The following is a 20,896-nucleotide window of genomic DNA, read 5'->3' on the forward strand; positions in this document are numbered from 1 at the left end:
TTTATTAAAAATTCAAGGCATACTTAACCAGCATGGCTATCACAGTATTCTGCAGTGACATGCCATCCCATCTGGTTTGAGCTTAGTGGGACCAGCATTTGTATTTCAACAGGACAATGACCCCAAACACACCTCCAGGCTATGGAAGGGCTGTTTGACCAAGAAGGAGAGTGATGAGTGCTGCGTCAGATGACCTGGCCTCCACAATCACCCAACCTAAACCCAACTGAGATGGTCTGGGATGAGTTGGACCGCAGAGTGAAGGCAAAGCGGCCAATAAGAGCTCAGCACCTCTGAGAACTCCTTCAAGACTGTTGGAAAAGCATTCCAGGTGACGACCTCATGAAGCTGATTGAAAGAATGCCAAGAGTGTGCAAAGCGGTCATCAAAGCAAAAGGTGGCTACTTTGAAGAATCCAACATATAAAACATATGCTGGTTTGTTGAGCAATTTTTGGTTTATCACATAATTCCATGTGTGTCCCTTCATAGTTTGGATGTCTTCAATATTAATCGACAACGTAGGAAAAAATAAAATAAAGAAAAAACATTGAATGAGAAGCTGTGTCCAAACTTTTGACTGGTACTGTATATACATGTTTGAATTGCAGAAAAGTGTTGCCGACTGCACTACAGACGTAGTCACATCGAGGATCTGGCCACACGGATTCACAGAAAAACAGGTTAAAATAACATTAGCTACAACAGCTACAAAGTTGAGCAGTATATCCTTATTATATCATGTAATGTAATGTCTCTTGTCATTGGAAGTTTACAAGGTTTTATTTTCCATACAGAGCAGCGTTACAGGCCTGTCACTGAGGTTCTTGTGGTTGAAAGGGAGCTCACCATGGCATCATGTCACACTGATGCACCAGCAGAATACACTAGCAGAAACAAAAACCCCACCTTCTCCATTTTTCTTTTAAGCAGAAGGTCACCCATCTAGATTCTCCAGGTTACCTCATTACAGCTGCAACTCACAGGGCACTGAATTACATCTTTATTTGAAGGGCACATTGTGGTTCCTTGCTTGTAGGGGTACTTTATCGGCCACCAACACATTTTCTTCCGCTGAAAGGGCACACGAGGGCACTTCCTCCCAGATGATCACATATAGAGGCACACTGTGGGGCAGCAGATCTGGATTTAACCAGAACTTACACAGTCACTGCAGACTGTAGGTATGTTCTGTGATGTGTGGGGGAACATTGGAGGATACTTTTGTTGTACATGTTTTAGTCCTCGGGGACACCGAGGTCCTGAGTCAGAAAGTAGAACTTCTCCTAAGACAGCGTTTACTATTTTGTCTTCTATTATCGATTTATATGGAAGCCTCCACTTATGGAGAAAGTTATAGTTGTTGACAAGACATTGTTTACAAATAAAATAAACATGTATTTTTATAACTGATAAAATGGTCCACAAGACATAATTGTTTTCTAATTGGACTGCCATGCAATGCTATACAGGGACATAAAGGCTTCTGTTATTTGCAAGGGAGGTTCAACCCTCAACACTTCCTGTCAACATGCTGAAGTGTTTCTTGGGCAAAACACTGAACCCCTAGTTTTCATGGATGGCAGGTGAGCACCATTATTAGTATGAGTGTGTAAATGAAAAACTGTAAAGTGTCTTTTAAATCTTGAAGGTAAAAAGTGGTCATAAAAGTCCAGACCATTTACTGTATATATCAGGACAACATTTGTGAAGCACTGAGAGGACTGTGTTGAGAAAACTCAAACAAAATCTGGTTGAAATGTCTCATTTGTTTCAACACATTTTATGGGAAACTTTCAGCACTGGAAGAAAAACAAGAACAAGTCCTGCACTGCCTCTCTAATAAACCTGGACTCTGTTGAAAGGATGACAAGTCCTCCTGTTTTCTCCTAAAAGGATTCTCCATCAGGAAACTATCAGCCTGCCGGACTCTATTCATGTCAACAAGCTGGAGACAGCTGAGACAGGCAAACATGGTGAAACAGGCTGAGATATTAATATGTACACCAGAATGTGTACCACAAGGTCAATTCGTCACCATCATAATGTTCCGGCCATAATACGAACCTTCCAGATTTCAGCACCTTCTTCTTCACTCTCAAACTGTGGAAATAAGTTGGATCAACTAACTCCGAGCATCAAGCCATAACCCTTGGTTACGGGGACCAGAATTTGCCCCCATCCCCTTCGTTTAAAGGAAAATATGACCGACTTTCTATGTGTTGTCAGACTTTAGGACGCCACTGAATACGAACAACATAGGAGGTGTGATATGGATTCATGAGACGTAATGTCTTGTGAAAGTGGGACAAACAGCTGCATGTCTTCTAAACAATTAAAGTCAGACCTCAGAGGGGTTTAAATCACAGCTTCATTACCAACCAAACTTACAGACTGCACATATACACACACACATCCATTAATAACAGACTCTCTATCCCTCACACGCATGCGCGCGCGCGCACACACACACACACACACACACACACACACACACACACACACACACACACATGTTGGAACGAACGCATAACTGCAAAAGTCCATGAGCATTTGTCAGAGGGCCGATGAGGAATTTGCCACTGCAGTCTTTTTTCAGTGTAACAACGTGCTGTCCACCGGCGACCATTAGTTTCCAGATGGAACTACCTGCTAGCAGCCACCCACTCACACACATCTGTGGAGCAACACACAATTAAAGGTCCTCTCCATTTGTTTTGTATTCTTCATGCCACCCAGGCGCCCCATCTTTCTCTCCTTCCATCTCTCTTTCTATTTGCCACCCCTCCTGTCACCCCCCTTTCTGGTGTAAATCCCCTACGAAAGGAGTATCTAGTTGTATTATAATTGGTTCCCAAGCACCCATTCCAAAACTATCAGTGCGGCAGCGTATCGGTTTGGGAGACAGGTCCTAGCAAAGTAAGATAAGTAGAAGGTATTACAGCTGCTGCGTAAACATGATTAATGACGTGGAGACCTGTGTCTAAATATTGGGAGGAGGGAAGCGTACCTGGGCCAACGCAGACACGCTTCAGATGATGAATAGAGTGACACGCAGCGCTACAGATACAACTGCCACCAAATGGATAATTAGTTACGAGGAAAGGCAGGGCGCGACAGAAGACTAGAATTAAAGGAAACAGGAGGGATTCTTGGAGGGTTCTTTGGTTGGATCAGTGAGTCTGAAGAGCAGTACTGATACATCTAACCCTTTGGATTTGTTGATATTTCAAAACATTGGTTGGAGCTAGCACCAAAGCAAAAAGGCTCTGAACACAGGACTAAAAAGGAGGCATGGAAACACTTCAACATGCTGCTGTTGGAAGACGCATCACAAAACCAGAAGGGATGCTGTTAAAACATTATGTACACCATAATAGGATTTTCTGATTAATATGATTTCAGTTGGACTTTAAAGCATCTATAATCAATATTTGCAACTCTTCTTAGTTTTAGGGAGCTTCATAATAAGTAAATTATCAGATACACCCTGGAACTTCACTGTTTCATTGTCATTGATAAGTATTTAAAAATATCTGACAAAGACAATTAGAACAGCTTGTGTTCAGTTGACTGCACTATTCTCTGGTGGGCCGAATCTAAAACACATGGTTGAAAGGATGAACATTGAGTTTTCTACCTCAGTACGCTGACCAGACTGTATGTATTCACATCAACTGAAGATATGGCCAGAAAAAAAAAAAGAAGACACATTACATTCCTTCACTTGAAATAGTCTAAAACAAACTAAACTACAACTCGGTCAAACAGTTAAGATGTAGTTTCCATCCAGACTCTTAAAATATATGTAGTGAAGACTTTGAAGGAATCATATGTTTTCATATGCTTCACCGATGAAGCTGATTGACTATAGACAATACTTTCAAATAAAGATGTTACTGCAAATAAGCGACAAATACTTTAAAGTATTGGTATCTGACCAAAAGAGAAATATGCTCACAGTGTCCCTTCTGTCCCTCAGGTACGAGATTAAATACTGGACAGAGAAGAGGTTTAGCTGAACATTGCGATGTCACCTTGGTTGACTTAGAATATCTGGATATAATAAGTCACCACTTCATCATTTTATCCTAGAAGACATTTTTGTATGAATTCTTTGTCAAAATTTGCATATGAATTTTGTAGTTATCGCCACAAATGTATTGTGAAGTCACAGTGACCTTTAGCCACTTACATTTAATCAGTTTATCCTTGAGGCAATGTGAATATGTGTACCAAGTTTGAAGTAATTCTCTCAATATGTTCTTCAAATATCACATTCATGAAAATGTGACAAACACATGACAACCTGACAAATTAATTCCTGTCAAATCCAGCTGTCAAATAAAATTTAAAAAACAAACCCAAGATGAGGAGGTAACAGCAAGCAATATGTTCAGATGATTCCCGGAGAAGGTGGAAGCTATGACCTTCATGAGTAACTTTTCCAAGTTAGCTGCTTTACATGTCTTGACCAACGTCTACTTGATCAACACACATTTTTATGACCACTTGTACATGTTCATTTGCGATTGCCATCTTGGACCTGAAGCTTGAGTACAAAGTGCACCTCAAATTCTTATGCAATTTTTTTGGGGGCCAGAAAGAAGTCAGTGGGAGACAAAACCGGTGAGCAGCAACGATTTTGTCATTGCAGGCGTTCATGTCACGGTGCCGTACGGATTTTGTGTTCAACAGGAGCCGTTTTTTAAGGAGATTTTTAACCCGTCTTTGTTCACTACATGATGCATGATTAACAAAATCTTAAATTCTATATTATAATTTTATGCCCGTGTGATTTTTCTTCCAGTTGCTAGCTGTTATACAGACAGCCCAAACATGTTAACATATTGGCAAGCATTAACTAAACAGTGAGATAAAGTTCCAGATTTGAGCATTTAGCAGCTTCATAGTAAATATATTTCTCAGAAGAGTTGGAGGAGACCAAAAACAAGCTAAAAAAAGAGGTAACATTGTAATTTAATACTGGAAGGAGGATTGAGACATGACTTCAAATAAAGGTTAATATCGCTCCGTGTCTGCTGGGTGTGTAATTACATTAGTCATGGCAGTTTTGTGTTTACTTATCTTCACGGCCTCCAACGGGTCCAAAAATAAGTTTACGACTATAAGGTGGAAAAACTTTAAGCCAGAAGTTAAGACCAGTGACTCAACGTAAACTTGTGCGCCAATAAAATTCTGTACTAACTGAGATTCATTACTAATCAAACATCAAGACAAATTGCTTTTGCCATATTTCTTTCAGTTTTGATGACAAGAGCAGGGACATTAGTAAGTCGGTGGAAACTAGGGCAAACAACGGAGTAGTCTCTGTTCTCGGTGCACCAAACTCAAACTAATGAATTAATCCTCTCGCTGTCATTGCTTTGCTGTATATCCAAAATTCAGCTTTTCAGGAGTAGGCCCAGCATTTAGACAGAGCCGATATATGTACAGGTATGGCTGACGCCCCATAAATCCAATATATAGTCAATTACTTTCAAGGTAGCAAGATTTGACCTGAGAAAGTGTAGAGTTGAGTGAGGAATTGTCCATCAGACGGAGGCTCTATACACAAGCTCCTGTAAATTTCCTCCAGTTCTTTCAGCAGAAGCCGACGTCTCCTGAGTATTTATGAGCAGAGAGATCCAGTCGTTGTATAAACCAGATTCCTAAATGAAGACAGTGGCACAGATTTGGCTCTAAGCAGGAAAAAGTTTAACATGAAGCCAGACAAATTAAAAGACTTTGACGGATTAAAAAAAATTAAAATTGGACACATTGTTGAGTTTTTCTTCATTAAAGAACATCAAACATAGAAAGTACTTAATGCCTCCTTTGGTCTTCTCTTATATGCTTAAGCAGAGTCTGTCTGTAGCGTCATTACAGCCGCATGTGACAGGTAGACTGGGCCATTTCTACCAATTACTGCAAGGTCGAACAGAGGAAGAGAGGGACATTGGATGGTACCATCTGTCCACGTGTGACCTCCCTACGTACCGAGCAAGAAACATGACATCTTCTCTTTGTGGATGGGTGAGTTACCTGAAGGCACAAAAACAAATACCGTATAGCATCACCTGAAGAGACTAAGAGAGAACGCAGAGGAGTGAGAGGGAGATTTTAATGAGCAGAATGAGAGGGCGGGGAGATGCAGAGACGGCTGCTGATGAAAGAGGAGATTAAGAGGTGATGGAAGGAGAGTGAGAGAGAGATGTAATGCTTAAGGGAGAGGGAGAAAAAAAAAAGGAGGTAGTGGTGGAGGCGGAGGAAGGAAATGAGAGAGCGATGATGAGGTGTGTTTTTTGTTTTCTTTTTTTTCGAAAGGCAAAAGTTTTGCAAGTTTAAAGAAATGAAAAAAAAGTTGGGATGAAGGTGTCTGCAAGTGCCGATCATATCTGGAAAACACCCCCAGGTTGGAATAAAGACACAGTTTGGGAGGCTGAATCATGGGGCTGCTGTACTTCATCTGGAGAACGGCTATTGCAGAGTGTATGAATGCTAAGTGTGGGAAGGAGTGAGAGTGAGTTTAGATCCGAGTGTTATTCTCCGCCTTTCACAGAAGAGATGACACTTAAAGAAACGGGACAAAAAGTGTTTCCTGTGATAACACCTCAGTCATTGTTTCAACTATCCTGTCAACCTATGACTGAAAACGAGAGAGTGGGAGGAAAACAAGAGCCTCGAGAGACTGAAGTAAAATTAAAACTGCAAGCAGTGATGTACGGGCCCTCGCACTCTGGCGCGCCGCCTCCCTGAAGCCGCCTCTCCCGGAAGCATATACCCGCTTAAAGTTGCTATTTTTGTCTCGTTTCCTGTCTCCAGCAGGGGGCGCTGACGAACCGTTTAGCCACGCTGACTCGCAAAACACATCAGATGTATCGCCTCACCACCCCGGATGTATGTCACTCGTTTCGTGAGGTTTCAAGCATCCTTTGACCTTAAACATCAACTTCCTGTGTCACGGCGAGACATCAAACTTTGCCGCATCGTCACGGTGACGGCCATTAACAAAGTTGAACGAATGTCTCAATATATCATCAACTGCATGTTTAGGTTATTGTGACCCGACTTTACGTTCATGGGATCAACCAGCTCGATGTAGAATGTGAAAGTATGAAAAGTGTCATTTCCAGTGGCCAACAGGGGGCGCTATGACTGTGAGCAAATATTACCCCACGGGGGTCTTCAGGGCGGGGCTGTTATCATACCTGTGATGTTTGGAGAAGGTCGGTCCATGTACATAAGATTTAAAGCAACTCCTAGTTTCATGGCGAGACACTCAAAATGGCCGCCTCTCACGGGCACACACATCGATGAAAACAAATTATTTAGACAACTTTTAATCCCAAACATGTTAACTATCCATAGAACCTAAATTCAAGTCAGTCCGACAAAATCCCTCGGACTAGTTCGACAAAGTGCAACGTGTCAGAATCGCCCAAAATGGCGACTAAATTAAAAATGGTGGACTTCCTGTCGAGTTGACGTAACGGTGCAATGTAACTTTTTTTGTGCGTCTGGCTGTGATACACGTGTCCACTGGATTTCATGAATTTAGGTAAATGTGGCCGCCGGGGCATCTCTTTAGGGGGCGCTCTCGAGCCATTTGGCTCCACTGGAATACAAAATGTTTTCGCCGGGAGACAAATGTGTTTCCACGTTCATGAGTTTTTTAATATGATAAAGCCTCCAAAAAGGAAAATCACTTTACGTAAGGAGAAGAACGACGAACGACTAACTACCAAGAACATTTTTACGAAATACAATAGGGCTTTCGCACCGATGCTCGGGCCCTAATTACTCCCTCTAAAGTCTATCTGACCTGCTTTCAGCTGCAGTGGGAGGCGGAGTAGAAGGACTGTAGTCGTAGTTACCTTCTGGATGTCTGAGGTGAGCTGCAGCAGTGTTGGAGAAGCTGTCGCTCTGAGAGTCTCTGTCCCTCTGACCGGAGAGTTCAGACTGACGTATGCCACCGCACTGCTCTGGAGGACCACGCTGTTATCCTGGAGGGGGGGGGGACGGACGCGTGCACATGCACGCACGCGCGCGCGCGCGCGCGCACGCACGCACACACACACACACACACACACACACACACACACACACACACACACACACACACACGCGCGCGGTTTAAACCTCTCTTGTCCATCTTTTCTTTCAGTGTAATTTAATCACATCAAACACATCAGATTGAAACCTAAACTTGAATATTCTCAGACAGTTTGATGGAGGATACAGAAACACCTCCAGATTCTTTCTTTGGTTGTATAATTCTTAATTGTGGCAACTTCCACTCACATTTGAAGAGTTGTACATGAGGTGACCACTGGCTGCATCCATCCAGAGGCTGGTGGCTGTTACCTAGCAACCGGCTATCCTGTCTCTGTGTGGGGTGATCCTTTTAAAGTATACTACAGTATGTAGAGTTTCGTGATGGGGAATACATGGATGGAGTTTTTACATCATTTTAAATCACTCCAGAGGGCTCGACCTTTGACCCCTACGCTGACATTTAATAAAAGCAGATGCTGTTGTGCTCGCTGACCTTTCCCCACTCATGCGACCCGATGCTCCCCAGGGCCGAGCCTCCCCACGAGCAGAACACCGTGGTCCTGTCTGGCACCCATCCTCGTTTCGTCTGCTCCGTCAGCGCTGCGATGAGTTGATTCATGATGGCAGAGGTCCCGCCTCCCTGGTCGCTGTCATGACGACTTCCAACCAGCACATAGCGATCTGAAAATAAAAAGATGAGTGTTTGTTTTGTTGGACCGCAGATGAATATTTGTATTAGATGGTATGTATTTTATATTATGGATGGAAAACAGGATGGAAACAAACATGTGAGGGTGAGTTCATGAGCTATCAAGGAAAGAGAGCAGCGGTTTATCCTTCCTGCTCTCTCAGAGGTAAATGGACAGACACGGTGCACACAAGAGGAAAAATAAACTCCAGAAAGAAGAACTTTAAAGTTAGACCAATGCATTGTATCTGGGTCAAACAGATTTACATATGGTGGGTATGAAACAGGAGAAGAAAAAAAACCTTTAAGGAAATAAAACAAACCCAGCAGGAATCTCGGTCGGTAAGTCTCCCAGTCACACCTTTACTTTCATTTCTATCTGCAGTTCATTTGTTTTAGTCCAGATAGTCATTTATATCTGTAGAGCACTCATTTACTTTACTTTTTCTGACTTTAGATATTTCCTTGGTTTCTTTACAATTGATTAGTTTGGGGGATATTTTGATTTAGATCATATTTAAATACGTTTGCCAGCAGGATCAGTCCTGTTTCTGTCCGTTTTAGTTTGTGTTCCCTTTCTGTCTGTGAATGGTCTGATCAGTGTATCACATGTTCCCCATTGTGTGGCGTTTGTTAGGTCAGTTGGATGTGTTCACTCGATGTGTTACTGCAGCCTGAGTCGAGTTCTGTTTCTCTTTTATGGGTCCAGAATTTCAGTTCAATATTTTTGTAAATTGTTTTCTGTTTGTTGTTGTTTTTTGGGTAAATAAAATCTATTTTTCTGAGAAAATGCCTGTGCTCGTTCCCTTACACACACATCAACCAATAAGGCACCAATGGAGGTGGGTTAGGTAAATGGTCAGGTGACTCCAGGTCAAACATTTTTAAATATTTAATTAAATAGTGAAAAAAAGAGGTTCAGAAAAATTTAGCCAAACATCACAAAAGATTACATCATAAAATATATTCACAAACATGTATATTAAAAAGGTTGAAGAACACTATAAAAGTGTATTAATTGAGTCACAATGGGAAGGAGGTAGGGCACCACAAGAGGTCCCAAAAGTAAAACAAAAAAGTCAGATAACGTCAGAAAAACAGAGCAAACAGCAAAGCAAAACTTACAGAAAAGATGAACGATGAAATTCCAGAAGAGAACATGATGAAATGGACACAAGAACTGACGGAAGGAAACTGAACAGGCTGACGAAGAACTAAACACATGGAGCACTGATGAGGAAACACAGCACAGGTGAGAAGTGGAGGTAAAAACACAAAGACAGGAAGTAAAACAAAACAGAGGGTAACATATTTTTCAAAATAAAACGGAACAAAAAAAAGCAAGACTAAAGAACACAGTCCAAACCACATTCATGCCTTCTGGAGATGAATTAAAAAAAAAAAAAAAAAAAAAATCCAGTGTTTCACTTTTTTACTTTTTTGCACTTGTCTCACTGAGATTAAAAGATAATGCGAACATTTGTATTTCATCTGTCTTTGAATTGTTTATTAGCCATACAGACAAACCTAAATACCTGGTCTCCCACTCACATGTCAAAATCCATCCATTATCTATACCTGCTTTATCCTGAACAGGGTCTCGGGGGTGCTGGAGCCTATCCCAGCTCACTTTGGGCAAAGGCAGGGCACAACCAGGACAGGTCGCCAGTGTATCACAGGGCCAACACTTATAGACAGATGGAAACAAAGACCATTCACACCTAAGGGCAATTTGTAGAACCACCAATTAACCTGAGGTGCATGTTTTTGGATGGTGGGAGGAAGCTGGAGTGCCTGGAGAGAACCCACGCAGGCACAGAGAGAACATGCAAACTCCACACAGAACCTTTGCAGTTCACATGTTCCAAGTTCAAATGCGGGCCTGGGCCTTTCTGACGTGACAATGCTAACCACTGCACCACTGTGCCGCTGCATGTCAAAGTCGATATCTTAATACTTAATACTTGTTCTCAGGCACTGGATCATTTCCAGTTTTTGTCAAAGCCAAAGTAGTGCTGGTATCCTATATAAAGGGGATATGTACTGTTTAAGGGTGATGTGGATCTGTTGGCAGGTGTCCACACAAACATTTTTTTTTTCCATTTTTATTTAAATATAGATAAACATAGAGGCCATAATGAACCACCTGAAGTTCAACCAAAATGGCTTAAACAGAAATAGATAATACAAAAAAAATATTGTTGCTTCCTGAGAGCAAGCAGCCAGCCACTCCTCCACCACCACACCGGTCCAGCTCAGCAGAACCGACATGGAAACGGACACCTGCTTCGGTCTGACAGAGGCCGAGCTCAACGAACACTTTCAAAATAATATACAGAATAAAACAAAGTACTCAATTAAGAATCCTCTGTTATAGCAGACAATCACACACACAAACTTTAACAGTTTTACTCCTGAGCAAAGTCACCCACAGAATGAATGACCTAATGATGCACACCTGTTGTCTCTACCACTGCCTCAGCATATTATCTGCACACACACACACACACGCACGCACGCACGCACACACACACACACACACACACACACACACACACACACACACACACACACACACACACACACACACACACACACACACACATGCAGTTAATGGTGGGAGAGTCTGCCATATACCAGCAGACATGTACTTTGCACTGTGGGCACCATCTGTCTAACATTTAAATCACATCATCTTTTGTTGGTTTGTTTTCCTTCAGTCTCAATACATTTAGAGAGTATTCATATTTAACATGAATTAATAATATTAATTGAGTATTAAACATTGAGTATTAAAAACATTCTGGTTTATAACAAACTGCTGTAATTCTGTAAAGGTACTTTTGTGTCTTCAATAAAAGAATAAAAAACTGTTTTGAGAGCAAATTTCTCATTGCAATCAAAAATCAAGTTTGTAGGTAAAAAATATGAACTGAGAATAAAAAGATTTGGATTTGCATGTGTACTCTTGTTAACTTCGAGGACCTCGGAGACGGTCCGTGTCAGTGGACATATGAGCAACGTACCAGCGTATGCTGCTGAAGGGATCTGCCTACGGATCATATGGATAACGTGAAATATAAACAAAGTGAGAGTCATGCTGCCACATTTAAAAGCATTTTAATAGAAAACATAACGTTAGCAGACCTCCATGAAGCTCAACACAGAGTCCTCTGCTGTTGGTGAGAGGGACGAGGTGTGTGTCTACAGCAGCTGACAGCCAGTCAAACCCACCACTTCTGTCTCCTTTGAGTGTCGGTCCCCCCATTACATCCAACTCAAGTTTTGGATTCACAAACAAATGTTTTGGATTCGCAAACAAGTTTTGATTCGCGAACAAAAGTTTTGATTCACAAACAAAAAATGTTTGATTCACAAACCAGTTTTGGATTCGCAAACAAGTTTTTGATAGGCAAACAAAAGTTTTGATTCCCAAACAAAAGTTTTGAGTCGCAAACAAAAGTTTTGATTCACAAAAAATGGTCACATCTGTGACCAAATCCAACAAAACTAAAGGGAGAATTAGTTTACAATCAAAATTATTTCATTTTCAGTTGATATATTTTTACTTACAAAGTTGATGTTTGATTGCAGTGCGAGAAATTTGCTCTCAAATGTTTGCATAAAAAGACACAAAAGTACCTTCATATAATTCCTGGAAACTTCACCCTCCACCTCCATTGAAGAGAAGTGAACTCGTGAAAGCACCCTGCAAGCCATCCAAAACATGTCATTGTCCCCTGGATTCTTTTAGACAATTATTTTTTGTGTTTCACAGTAAACAGAAATTAGCCACCTGGAACGACCATTTTGCTAACACCTGCATGGACTTGTTTTCAGGACGATGAGGTCAGCAGGTTGGTCTGGGCATGCTGCTTTTGTTTGGTTTTCTTTCTTTCTCTCTCCCTCTATCCCCCAATCCTCTTCCTGCTTGCTCTTGTTGTCCAATTCTTGATTGTTCCTGTTTTCTTTTTTTTTTTGCATTTATGATAAACCACCTTATCTTTGTATCTTCACTGTCGTTCGTTGATCGTTCGTCACACCATCCACGATGTCGTCTGTGCACTCTGGTCCCAGTAAATACAGCCGAACATCAAGCTCAAATGACTTGTGATGCTCCTTACAACAAGGTAATCCACCTCTGCATTCAGTTGCTGACTTTTCCAGAAACTTGTATAAAAAAATATTTTATGAATAATCAGGGTGAAAAGGTCCCAGATGAAAATACCTAAATTGGATAATTGCTGTTCCAGGCAGCTATTTTCTCTGATTATGCTCAGTCAGACTCAAAAACTTATTTTTTAAATGATTAATGTTGAAATCCAGTTTCACAGACCACTGCAGAGACTTTTGCTAACAACACCGAGAAAACTGCTGGAGATATTTTATTGAAATTTATTTTGTATTTGATGAGAGAAGTTGAATGGGAGTCTATGGAGCCAGAGGCTTTTTGGAGCTGACCTCTAGTGGCACTCACTGGTATTGCAGACACTTCTGTATCGGCCTCATTTTTCAGGCCTCAAGCTACGAACACTTTTATATACAGTCTGTGGTTTTAATATATGCGGGGTCGTCGTCTCAAGTCCAACGAGAAGATGTGAATTATAAACATAAATATTTAATAGATTTATAAAAAGAAAATGTACAAATACAATATCTCAGTGAAAGAGGCAAAAAAGCGTGAAGTGTGTGTTTCCAAGGGAACAAAGTCACCTGTGTTCACACAGCCACACAGGAACGTGAGCGCTGCCGGCCTCTTTATGGGCTTTATATTCTCCACAAAGACAGTTTGATGAGTGAGGATGCACAAAGAAGCTTCCTGCAGGCGGAAAGGAGAAGAGAGCAAACCTCATCATTGCAGCACCGAGCAATGATGACGTTGATGATGATGTTTGACAGAAGAAATGCTCAGAAAAGCCTCACAGCTGAGAATCTGGCAGCATTATGTTGCACTGTGCAGGGCTTCAGGGGTAAATCACATAAACAATAATTATGGTAAACTGCTTAAATCAGTCGTATGTGAAAGCGCAATTATTATTGTTGTTATCTAACTGTATATGTTTTGTACGGAACGGATTAAAGGTTAAATGAATCATTTATAAGCAACACTAATTCACGAAAAATCATTAAAGACATAAAGTCATGTTTGGCTGCCCTCCGGCCAAGACAAATTATTAACGGCTCAGCAGACACCAACACTGGTTTCAGCTCGACGATGGTGGAGAATCTTATTTTGCTTTAACCGAACAGACACCACTGACCGATGTTTTTCTGTCCTCGAGGCAATACATGTTTGGGAGAAGCACTTTTTCAGTGTAGTCTGCCACATTTGTTCTATTCAAGGCTAATTGAACAACATAGTTCTCCTGAGATTAGTTTTACTATGGGGATCTGTTACTGAAGTCAAAGATGGGCTGCGTGGGTTTATGTCGAAGTTGAATTTATTGAATCTTTGTGAAGGACTTAGTAAGAGTTGTTCACATGTGTGCTATTAGAGGATAGTGGCTATCACAAATGCAATAGTTCTGTATGTAACCTTTTTGGTTTTATTCCTACAAAACAGTAAAAGTATGAGTCAGTCAAGCTACCTGATACGAGCTGAGGTCAGATAATCAGAATGGCAAGTGGAACCATAAAGAGTTCAGTTCGCCTCATACAGACTAGTTTGTATGACTCTGAATAGGTTTAAAGGAAAAAAGAGTTTTGAATTCCAAACTCAAAGGTTGTCTCATTAAAGACATAAAGCCTGATGAGAACTAATGACCAAGTACAGATGTGGGAAGACATTTAGAGTTAGTCTTCATCAAACAAAAAGTGACATTAGTACTTGTGAGAAGTTCAAATCGTACGTATCTGATTCATGTTTGTTCTATTATAAAGTTTCCAATGGTCACATGGATCGTAGCCCAAAGTGATTGTCTGATGTTTAAGATTTAAGATGTTAAAACTGGCAGTCAAGTGCACCTTAAATACTCCTTCTGTGCATCTAACCAACAGAATTCCCACTGGTCAGGGAATTTCGGGGAATTTTGAAAACTCATTGCCAGACAGGGAATTTGATCATTTGTTGGTCCAAGTCCTGGAATATCAGGGAATTTAGTTTGCATGTTTTAGATTTTAGTTTCCATTTATCAAAATGTAATATCTTCCATGTCTGTAGCTGTAACATTAGTTAGCTAGTTATTATCAGTGTGTGTGTTTGGTAACATTAGTGCTCACTGACACAAATTAAAATGTTTATGAGGCTGTGAGCTAATTACCATTATTGTTAGATAAATCATTTCCCTCTGAAACCAGTATTTAGACATGTTTTTAATTGATTTTAATATCTAACAGATGAACGTGTGTCAGCCTGTTTTTAACAGACGTTTCTGTTTCTTCTCTGTTCAGCACAACAGCAGCATGTTTTTCTGTTCATTATATCTCATGGAGTTTCAGCTCTTTAGTCACTGACAGTCAGAGAGTTTGATATTTGACTGAACATTTATGAACCTTTTATGAAGTATTGTAGAAATTATTGTACAGAAAATTAATAAAAATTAATAAACTTACAGTATTTGGTGTTATAGTAAAGAGGATCATTTCAGGGACTGTGTAGTTTTCATGTAACAGTTGTGTTGTATTACATGTCTGCTCTGATGTTAGTGTTCCTCTCCATTAAAGCAGATTTATTGTATTGCTGCGTGTCTGTGTACAGCAGTAAAGTTAAAATAAGAAGCAGTACAGATCAATTTAAAGTGGCCCATCGCAAACATGCATGAATATTCATTGTATTGAGGGTTAAGTGTGGAACAGCAGATAATCAAACGCCAACAAGCAGTGAAAGTGTAGCTCTTTCCAGAGATTTGTGGCCCATATTATCTGCTTTAGTAGCCCATTATGCCTGCTTAATATCACACTGTAAATCAGCAAGGTTATTCTCCACTAGTGAGTGGGCAGGACAGGTACAGCAGCATCCCACTGCTGAGAATGGAGGAAGGTGCGTGAAGTAGAGGACAAGAGCTAGGCTCTACTCTACTGAATGACGATGTAAAACAGGATGAAGAGGAAGATATTTCCCTGAGGACTTCCTGTTTTTTGTTTGTTCCTTTTTGTAATTTGACAAAGCTTATAAACCCTAAAGCAGTATTACATGTGTCTCAACCATATTACACTTGTTTCATTCAGCTCCTTCGTGAACATCTAATACGTTTTTTATAAACAAAATTCTGTGGTCAAAATTTCCTTAAGAAGCACTGATTCTTTTTCTCTAAAAAGTTTAAAATGTTCTTGAAGATGAGATGCAAGTGAAGGTGTTGATTTGTTTTCCTGTTACCACATCACATGATAGTCTCATTATACATACAGCAATAAAATAGTTTGTAAGAAATCAGCTTGTTGCCACAATGACATGATAGCGCAGCACCCGGATGTCAGGTCTGGTGCAGAGCAACATTTTATTTTATATTAAAGGGTTTTAATGACAGTTTTGAATACAGAAATGTACCTGCAGATCCCAATGATGATAAATACGTTTTTGCACTATCTATAAATCAGATTACTTCGAAACAAAACTGGACCATGGGGATGAAGAATATGAGTAATGCATACTTAATAACACCCACAACAAGTTGAAGTGATGGCAGAACAGATCGCAACTGCTTTGCTTTGATAAATATCCTGATCAGACTTCAGCTATTGAAACCGTGATGAAAGGATTCAAGCATCCATGAGCTTTTAGAAGAGGTGCAATGACCTTCAAATCACATTCATGCTGCAAAATCTTCACAAAAATATTAAAGATGCTACATTTGTCCATCAATGCTTCTGCACAGCGCACAATGATCACAAGCAAATTACTGTAATTCCAGTGATGACTAATGAGACCATGAGAAGACACATGGGCCCATATGGTAGGTAGGTAGGTAGGTATATACTTTATTAATCCCCGAGGGGAAATTTTTTTTGTAAGGTAGAGTAGTAGAGCATAAACATGAAGTACAAGAGACAATGATTACATTTGTTGAAGGATTTGTAAAACAGAACATTTACTGATATGTATGTATGACTGTCAAACATTTGTATACTGTAGGCCACATGCATTCATCCCAATCAGTTCAGTACGTAACATTTGGTTTTGTATGAGAAAAGTTATCGATCACAATTTCCACCCTGAATGTTTTAGCAGTGTAAATGTTGATGGACTCACTTGCAGCGTGTTAGCAGGTCCAGTTTTGAAAGCCGGGCAGTCTGATTTTTATGAATCCTTTATGATGTATAAACTCGCACTACACAATCGTTCAATCGAGCAGCCCGGTCTGGCACACTGTGCTGAGGGCACTCAGCCTCCAACCTCAGATAAAGGCACAATACTTTTTGCTACTGTATAATATGGTATCTCAGGAGGCCTCAGTGTGTGTGTGTCGTGTGTATAAAGCATGTGCAACCGCTGTCTCAGAGTATGTGTTACAATTTTAACGACATTACAGTCAGTTGATATTTGTTGTGACATTGTTCATGTTGCTTCTTCTTTGCTGTTCAAATGCTTAGATGTGTGTGTGCATAGTGTTAATTATTATGTTTTAATAAAATAATTAGGGCGTTTGATCAAGCACAATTGACTGAAAGCCTTTTTTGACTGAACTGCCTCCATGTTTAGGTGTGCAGGGTGTTGGAGGGTCAGGGAAGGAAGGTACTGGTGGGCTTCTTTGCCTGGAGACCCTCAGAGTCTATGACCACCACTGTCAGACTGAATGTAAGAAGGAAGGCCCCACTTGCTTTGTATTGACAATTCCAATAAAGTTTGTCCAAACAAGATGGCTGTGTCCTCATTGTTGACACAAAAGAGAAGGGCTGTGGATTTTTGTACACTTCTAAAGCTGAAGTTGAGCTGCGGGCTTTAATGGCTCATTTAAAGTCATTATGAATATGTTGCATTTATCTTAAATAAAGAGCTTAGAGTCTTTTCTTATTTATGTGCTTTAACTGTCAGGAAGCATTATGGGTCAATTACACTGGGCAAAAAAATCCTCATCTTTTTTCCTGTGAACTAAAACAGATGGACTAACGTACATTTTATACTACATTGTAATCTGTTCTTAGAATCTTTAATTCCTGAATCTGCATGTTTTAGGTGGATGTGTATTACTTATTGATATGTAAGGCTTGTACACATGCATAACACCAGGACCATCCCTCTTTAGTGCTCAGTAATAGTATGCCAACAGATATTAGGAGCTTGTGAGACACTGGAACAAAAAATATGGGTTATGGAGAAATTTCTATTTGGATTGAGCAGGCAAAAAGTATTTTTTTTTAAACTTGATATAGTCAGCTGTAGTTGGTTCATCCTTCGTTCTCACATTCAGCAGCCAGCGGTTCAGAGGTCTGAGCATGAACACAGAGAGATGACTCACTGGGGTTGTCAGAACTTCAGCAGTTCTTATGTGGAGGGACTGTATGAAGGTACTTTTGTGTCGATTGTATGGAGATATAAAAAGACACGCACAATCTGTCCGCTCCAGCACCCCCATTCATGTGGAGCTACATGAATGTTAGTATACTATATAATGCTGTTTTCTATTGAAATGCTTTTGAATAGCAGAATGACATTTACATTGGTTGTACTTCACGTTGTCAACGCTATCAGCAGGCCCTTTAAGCGTGATAAATAGCCATGCTGCATGTATTTCCACCGGCACACACACAGTTTTCTACGTCGCTTTCAGTATAATGTGCATCACAAACTACAGTTAGAACCTTGTCTACTTCAACAACTTACAGGATCAGCATGCAGATATCATTGACAAAGTAAAATACACTCAAAGTGAATGTCTTGCTGCTTCATTTAAAAAAAATTTTTTTTTTCGATTAAACCTTTTTTTTTTTTTTTTTTTTTATTACTTACAGCAATATACCAACGTAAACCAAAGAGTGTTTTAACATTTTTTTTTTTTTATTTTTTTTTTAAATAGACGAGCAAAACAGTTTGTGACAGAATGAAGGTGGTTTCACTAAAACCAACAGCGCACAACCGATGAGGTCAACAACTGGCTTCAGAAGAAGAGCCAGCAGCACCTCCATCAACTGCCCCACATCTGACCTCACAGTCCTGGACATCCACACACTCACACAGACATCCACACAGACACAGACGTCCACACTCAGACAGCCTCAACACTGATCACCTGCTCCTGAATGTGGCCAAGACCAGAGAGATGGTGGTCGACTTCAGGAGGAAGACGACGGCTCCACAACCGCTGAGAGTTCTGGGAGAGGAGGTGGACATGGTTGAGGAGTACAAGTACCTGGTGTCTCCATGACAACAGACTGAACTGGAAGACCAACATCAACGCTGTCTACAAGAAGGTGATGAGTCGACTCTTTTTCTTGAGGAAACTTCGATCCTTCAATGTGTGCAGCGAGATGTTGGAGATGTTCTACCAGTCTGTTGTGGCCAGTGAACTGTACTTCGCTGTGGTCTGCTGGGGGGAAGAGGTGGGGGGGGGGCAGCATTGGAGCCGGAGACACCAACAGACTTAACAAACTGGTGAAGAAGGCCGGCTCCATCATCGGCTGCAAACTGGACAGTCTGGAAAAGGTGGTGGAGAGGAGGACGCTGAACAAACTATTATCCATATTGGATAATCCTGACCACCCTCTCCACCTGCTGCAGGGACAGAGGAGGACGTTCTCCAAAAGACTCCTCCAGCTCCGCTGTCACAAGGACAGATACAGGAGATCATTCCTGATACAGGAGATCATTCCTGATACAGGAGATCATTCCAGATACAGGAGATCATTCCTGCCGACCGCAATAAGACTGTACAATAACTCACCTCTGGCAAAATCCATCACACAACAATAACACCGTTGGTTGTCTGTTTTCTTGTTTGTTTAAATCCTTGCACTATTGTTTAGTTAGTTTTAATTTAATTTAATTATTCTATTTTATTGTATATAATGTGCATTTTTATATTTAATATATTTTTTACTGTTGTTTTATTGCTTCCTGTCCTTATAATGCTGCTGTAGTGGGGAAAAAAAACTCCCCTTGTGGGATTAATAATTTTTGATTTTATACACTTTATTAATCCCCGAGGGGAAATGTCTTCACTACAGCAGGGGGGCTCTCAGGGGGGAGATGCTGCAGCAGGCTGCCACTAGCGCGGCGCCAGGTAACCTGACGTGCATGTTTTTGGATGATGGGAGGAAGCCGGAGAACCCGGAGAGAACCCACGCAAGCACAGGGAGAACATGCAAACTCCGCACAGAAAGGCCCAGGACCGGATTCGAACCCGGAACCTTTTTTGCTGTGAGGTGACAGTGCTAACCACTGCACCACCGTGCCGCCCCATAAATAAAGTAACCAACTAACTATCTATCTATCTATCTATCTATCTATCTATCTATCTGACACAGACAGCCTCAACACTGACCAAAATCTTTAAAAAAAAAACAAACACTTGTTTTAAGACAAACTCTTGTTGTCTTAATACAATAACTCACAAGTTTGACTTCGTCATTCATATACCGAACACTGGCCTTCTTGGCTTTGAGCAGTAGTTTTCTGGAGTCTTTGCTGGTCGCCTACCAAATGTTCTCAGAGGTTTTCCTAAGCTAGACCAAGATGGAGTGAGCATCTGTTCAAACAGCCAGAGTTTGGGAAAGTGAGCAAGTACACGGTTTTACTGCAGAGCAGAATAATGTGGGCCTAAACCGACAATTAGAGCCTTTTCTGCTAACCCTGAGAACACTGCAGACCAGAGACAGATGAATAAACTACTGTAGTAGGTGCCAAACTTATTACTGGTTTGTAATAAGTAGCTTCAGGAATAAAGAGCTCAAGCTGAGTATTTGTACCGATACTTTTTTAAGAGAAAAATTCAGAGCATTGGTACAAACCTGGGTTCCTCCTTCCTTTCAGGTATCCAACAACATTGTAAATCTTCTTGTAGCTCAGCTGGTTTCCAACAGTCAGAGTTATCTTCTTTCTCTCTAGGAAAAGGCAGAAAAAAAGAGATAAACTTGAAGAGGAGCTACAGATGGAAAACATCCAATCTGTTTGAAACTCGTTGACATGACTGAATTCAAACATGATCCTGATATTGGTGAGTCTTTGCCCCGCCCCTTCCTCTAGGTCACCAAGATGGCGACCTTTTACGGTGGAAAG

The 20,896-nt window shown here is 40.8% G+C and overlaps 1 protein-coding gene across 1 annotated transcript in view; it reads right to left on the bottom strand.

The window, feature by feature from the left end:
• LOC138635045 (inactive N-acetylated-alpha-linked acidic dipeptidase-like protein 2) overlaps window positions 1–20,896 on the bottom strand; it is a 256,172-nt gene that overhangs the window by 156,303 nt on the left and 78,973 nt on the right. Inside the window, exons 6-8 of the mRNA XM_069722353.1 lie at window positions 20,629–20,721; window positions 8,551–8,738; window positions 7,877–8,005 (exon numbers count right to left, since the gene is read on the bottom strand). Of these exons, the coding sequence (XP_069578454.1) occupies window positions 7,877–8,005; window positions 8,551–8,738; window positions 20,629–20,721 (410 nt within the window). The remainder of the gene's footprint in view (window positions 1–7,876; window positions 8,006–8,550; window positions 8,739–20,628; window positions 20,722–20,896) is intronic.

Source organism: Brachyistius frenatus, unplaced genomic scaffold (assembly GCF_029030835.1).
Source record: "Brachyistius frenatus isolate BFR_SWC_R1_liver_20210118 unplaced genomic scaffold, ASM2903083v1 Contig_287, whole genome shotgun sequence".
NCBI lineage: Eukaryota > Metazoa > Chordata > Actinopteri > Embiotocidae > Brachyistius > Brachyistius frenatus.